Raw genomic sequence first — 6,000 nt, forward strand, 5'->3', positions numbered from 1 at the left:
AAAAGTATCGGAATTAAGTATCGGAATTCCGATACTGCGAATATCGGCCGATACCCGATATTTCAGTATCGGAATGCTCAACACTAATTATTATACAGGATTTTTATGATGTTACATCGGCTCATCTTCTTCTCATTCAGGTCTCTACAATACCGGATCCTCTCAGTGAAGATCGTCTATATAAGAAAATTTTCCTGATTTACTTATCAAAGATGGATATGGACAGGGACAAGATGGCGGAGAGGATATTACACCTCACCCTAGAGATCCTCTTCCGGCTTACTGGAGAGGTGAGAGATTCTGATGACGTCACATTACATCATTCTTATCTATGGGAATAACAAATGAACAGAACTGGAGAGGTGAGGACTCTGGAAATGTCTGTAGTGAGATTTATTAATGTGTCTCTCCATAACCAGAGATTAATGACAGGGCCTCCACCTCACCCCCTGATACATGAGGACATCAATGACCAGATCCTAGAACTCGCCTACAAGACGATTGAGCTGCTGACTGGAGAGGTGACACTGCTGGGACATTATACTGTAACGCTATAAAGGGATCGGGGAGATGACGGTATCATTGTATGTGTCAGGTTCCTATAAGGTGTCAGGATGTCGCCATCTATTTCTCCATGGAGGAGTGGGAGTATTTAGAAGGACACAAAGATCTGTACAAGGACGTCATGGTGGAGGTTCCCCAGCCCTTCACATCACCAGGTAATAGACAGGACTAAATACACACGGCCTATAATTATCTGTATGTAAAGAATGAATTCAGTCCCTGTATGTGTTTCCTCCAGATCTATCCAGTAAGAGGACAACACCAGAGAGATGTCCCCGTCCTCTTCTTCCTCAGGACTGTAAACAAGAAGATCCCAATGTTCCTCAGGATCATCAGGTAGATGGAGAGAAGGTGTCATGAGATCTCCCCTATGATTTGTAGACGGCTGTGAAGGTCTTGTTTTATCCACCAGTATTATATGTTTTATACTTGTGTAATGAGAACGGTGGAGATGGCAGGATTAGAGCCGATCATACATGTGACTTCTCCATCTGTCTTTGACTTTTATAATATTTGTTTCAGGGTGAAGATCTGACCCATATTAATACTACAGAGACATATGTGAGGGGTGATGAGCGGTGTAAAGAGGAGATTCCTACATATGACTACCCAGGTGAGTAGTAACCATGAAATGTTGAGAAGTCTCAGATTTTTCTCAGTAATAGTGCTGGAGAACGCAGCACTAGTGGACCAGGGTGCACGAGTAGGGTCCAAACCACATATAATATAAGAGGAACGTCGGCACTCAGGTAATGAATTTTAGCAAAAGCAATTTTAATTGCAGTCCACAGCAGAAAAAAAAACAAAAACACGTTTCGGTCTATACGACCTTCATCAGTGTACCACTTGTTGGGAATGACAATAGGAAAGGAGAGTGAGGACGCAGTGTCTCAGGCACGTAATCCCTTAGGACCAGAAGACAGGGAGAATGGGCTAAGGGATCACGTGCCTGAGACACTGCATCCTCTACCCTGGTGAGTAGTGACCACTAAATTCTGAGAAGTCACAGATTCTTCTCAGTCACCGGCTGTGGCGGCTTTATCAGTCGTGTAGTCCGGCCGTATCACAATCTTGTGATCACCATTTTCCCTCTAGACCACAACATTCTCCTCCGTCCGAAAATATTCAATTTTCTTTGTGTAATTGTGAAATTCTATAGATCTTACAACCTGGAGGATCCACCTACCCCCTGGGATTAGTAGACGCTGACTGTTACCTGCCCAGATCTGTAAACTACAAAGCCAAATGACAGCGTACGTAGAATGTGCTGACAAGTGAGAAAATCACTTGAAGAAACATATTCTGATGGACCTGTAACAGAAAGTGGAGCGTAATGATGCTGTTGGCTTCCTCGATCCCTGATATCTTATTGGATTAATCCACCTTCTCTCCCTTCTGTGCGGCTGAATGTGCTCATATGGTCCCTACAAGACCAGGTCCAGTCTTTCTGGCCAAAGTTTGCTTTTTTGATCGATAACATTAAATGTGCAGTGAGGGACAAGTGTGAATTTCTGTACAATAACAACAGAGTTTCCCTTTATACTTTTCAATTTCTTTTAAAACCAACGAACTTCAAACAGGATCTTGATAAACTACATAAAAACATTACACCTGTGCCATGACATATCTCTAAGCTGTGCGTGGCTGATGGCTGTAATATACATCTATTCACGCCTGCAGGAGATGTGGTGGCATGGCTCGAGCCCTGGTTTCATGGATTCACTCCACGTCATAAATTCCATTATGTTTTCAATCCTAAAGAATTCAGATTCCTGCACAATCTCTCCTGAAATGGGGGCACTAATACTTTCTCTACTCTTCTGGTCAGGACTCATCATACCTCCAATGGTCCACCATAAATGAGTGCAACTCCGGTTTAGTGTTGGATTTCTCCCTTCATACATACATTGTTGTTGGGGATGTTACATGTTTATATATTCTTTCTTTTTTTTACAAGTTCATTCTGTATGATAGTTTGATTGTGGTGGGATCGGCCGGCCTCACTTATGTGAGTCTGTAACTCCCTGGTAGTCTTTCTAAAAGATCTCCATTTCTTCTTCCAAATGCCAGAGATCTAAATTTAAGACCCCTCAGCTCTGCAGTATTGTAAAAAACTTCACTTTAAATTTATAATATTTCTTCTTGACACTCATGTGATAGAAAATATTGTCCCTTACGATAGTTTAGATGATGAAGAGCCCCCGAGCCCCAGACTCTAATTACCCCAGAGAGGTTTCTCCACTAGTTACTCATTTTTCTCTGATGGAGACTGTTGAGTTTGATCATTTCAGTAGATGTGTTGTTGTCTATAGTCACAGTTTTTGACTTCAGTAATCCTCTGATTTAACCCCTTCCCGCAGATAGTTTTATGTTCCTAATCAGGCCCCATTTTTCATATTTGACGTGTGTCACTTTATGTGGTGATAATTTTGGAATTCTTCACAAAGGATAATAGGAAACAAATGGACCTTACAAATTATTTTCCAACTTCTCTTGAATCTGACAATCCCCTATATACGGTTGTACACTACTGTCTGGGCACATGGCAGGGTAAGAAGGGAAGGAGCGCCATTTAGCTATTAGGAATGCAGATTTTCCTGGAATAGTTCGCAGACACAATGTATTGGGGGCACTGTTCATGGTCACCTGGCAGCTCAAAAGATGGCCACCACAAACAGACTTGTCACTATCTACCCTGTTTACAGATTTCTCAAATTACTTTGTTCATCACCCTTTAACCCCTCTACATGGATCTGGACTTACACAGAGACCCCTAGGCTTGGGCCACGGTGTTACCTGCTGTTCTGTGGAGTGAGATGGGAAGAAGAATAGTCAGGTAGCCGGATCACAACCAGGAGGGCAGAGAAAGTACAAAATCAGAAGACACAAGAGTAGTCAGTAAACGGGCCGAGGTCACAACAGGAAACAAATACACAAGCCGGGAGCTGATCACAGAGGACTGAACCAGAGGAGAACAAGGCTGGATCTGGCAGCTTCCGGCAATATGCTTCCAGCTTTAGTAGGGTGCGGTGCTTTCCAAATGGCTGAAGCAGGGAGCAGATTACTGCAGCTGGACAGCACACACACCCATACCGCCAGACTGGATGGTACTACTGGTCCCAGGCTCCCTAACCTTAGTGGCTGGACAGAGCCTGCGCCTTTTACTCCATATTTGGGAGGCAGAATGATCAAACAGTTGAACACCACGCTCCACTGGTTCATCCTATGAGGTTTTCTATTAGATGGTCATTGTCCTGGTGAATAAGTGAATTTTTTTATATGACCTGCCTTTATTTACAGACAGTTTAAGTAGAAATGTTCAAAAATATAAAATTCAAGGATTTTTTATTAAAAAATAATAATTGGTTTTATTCTTGACAGATGACTGTACCAGGAGATCAGAGGGACAGCTGACATCTTCAATTTTGAAATCAGACGTTTTTCAGATCCCACAGGATACAATTGAAGTGACTGACGTTACTCCAGATTTACCATCATCCCTTCACAGCAAAGATCTGTCATCTGATCCTATGAAACAGGTCCTGTCTTCTGATTCATTACCGACTACTAAGGAAAATCATAGTCACAAAATAAGCATTAAAAAACAAACTGATACTAATGCAAAGAAGCCATTTTCACATTCAGAATATAGAAATAGTTTTCCTCTCAAAAAGTCTTTTCTTAAACATCAAAAAATTCACACAGCGAAGAATAGATTTTCTTGCTCCAAGTGTGGGAGATGTTTTAATCGGAAATCAAATCTTGTTAGGCATGAGATAACTCACACAGGAGAGAAGTCATTTTCCTGTTCAGAATGTGGGAAATGTTTTGTACAGAAATCACATCTTATCTCACATCAGAAAACCCACACAGTGGAGAAGCCATTTTCCTGTTCAGAATGTGGGAAATGTTTTGTACATAAATCAAACCTTATCACACATCAGAGAATCCACACAGTGGAGAAGCCTTTTTCATGTTCAGATTGTGGGAAATGTTTTGTGCAGAAATCATATCTTATCAAACATCAGAGAACTCACACAGGGGAGAAGCCTTTTCCATGTTCAGAATGTGGGAAATGTTTTACAGAGAAATCAACTCTTATCAACCATCAGAGAACTCACACAGGGGAGAAGCCATTTTCATGTTCAGAATGTGGGAAATATTTTACACAGAACTCAACTCTTATCACACATCAGAGAACTCACACAGGGGAGAAGCCTTTTCCATGTTCAGAATGTGGGAAATGTTTTGTACAGAAATCAAATCTTATCGCACATCAGAGAACCCACACAGTGGAGAAGCCTTTTTCATGTTCAGAATATGGAAAATGTTTTAACCAGAAATCTGATTTTGATAAGCACCAGAGAACCCACACAGGGGCGAAGCCTTTTTCATGTTCAGATTGTGGGAAATGTTTTAACCAGAAAGCGCATCTTGATAACCACCGGAGAACCCACACAGGGGAGAATGCTGCAACTACACACAACTAGTCTCTGTACAGACAAGAAAGGCCCTAGCTGCACAACTAAAAACGCCACCACAGACCTAACTCCCTAATAAGCCGTTGAGGAGTTTCTCATACCTCCTGAGGAACCAGAGGGGAGGCTGCAACACACTGTCAACAAGGGGAAAGTAAAGTATGAAGACCCATGACCTAGGACGCAAACCCAGCTTTCTGACACTAGGCACTAAATTGTGACCCAAAATCCTTTGCTAATCTTCAGATTTCATGATGTCTTGCACACAGTCAAGGCACCTAGTGCCAGAGGCAGCAAAACAACCCCAAAACACCTTTGAACCTCCACCATATTTGACTGTATGGGTTGTAAATTTATTGATTATGCTGCGCACCTTGGACAAAGGAACATGCGGATCCCTAAAGATGGACTTATAGCCTTGAAATTGTTGATATTTTTCAACAATTTTGGTTCTCAAGTCCTCAGGCAGTTCTCTTCTCCTCTTTCTGTCTTCTCCATGCTTAGTGTGGCATACATATGCACACAATGCAAAGATTGAATCAACTTCTCCCTTTTTTATCTAGTTTTAGTTGTGATTTTCATATTGCCCACACCTGTTACTTGCCACAATTGCGTTTGAACAAGCTTCACATGCTTGAAACAAAGTCGTTTACCCACTATTTTGGCAAGGTGCCAACAATTTTTTCCGGCCTATTTTGTGTGAAATTATGTTCAATTTGCCTTATTTTCTCTGTTTTCTTGTGTTGTTCCAATACACGCAAAGGAAATAAATGTGTATAACTAAACGTGTAATTGCAATAATTTTCTGGGAGAATTACTTCATTTTCTGAAACAATTTCAAGGGATCCAACACTTTTCACCATGACTTGTTTTTGTTGCCTTTTTAATTTGTTGCAGCATTTCATCCTCTACGTGTTCAGCTATATTAGGAGGCTTGTAGCAAACTCCAGTTAGCAGC

General features: G+C 41.5%; 1 protein-coding gene across 1 annotated transcript in view; it reads left to right on the forward strand.

Moving 5' to 3' along the window:
• LOC141194395 (uncharacterized) overlaps positions 1-5,728 on the forward strand; it is a 62,454-nt gene extending 56,726 nt beyond the window's left edge. Inside the window, exon 9 of the mRNA XM_073662299.1 lies at positions 4,296-5,728. Coding sequence (XP_073518400.1) covers positions 4,296-5,054 — 759 coding nt within the window. The 3' untranslated portion in view covers positions 5,055-5,728. The remainder of the gene's footprint in view (positions 1-4,295) is intronic.
• Positions 5,729-6,000: the final 272 nt, after the last annotated feature.

The sequence above is a fragment of the Phyllobates terribilis genome, unplaced genomic scaffold (assembly GCF_046119375.1).
Source record: "Phyllobates terribilis strain yellow unplaced genomic scaffold, ASM4611937v1 Scaffold_70__1_contigs__length_7381418, whole genome shotgun sequence".
Taxonomy (NCBI): Eukaryota; Metazoa; Chordata; class Amphibia; order Anura; family Dendrobatidae; genus Phyllobates; species Phyllobates terribilis.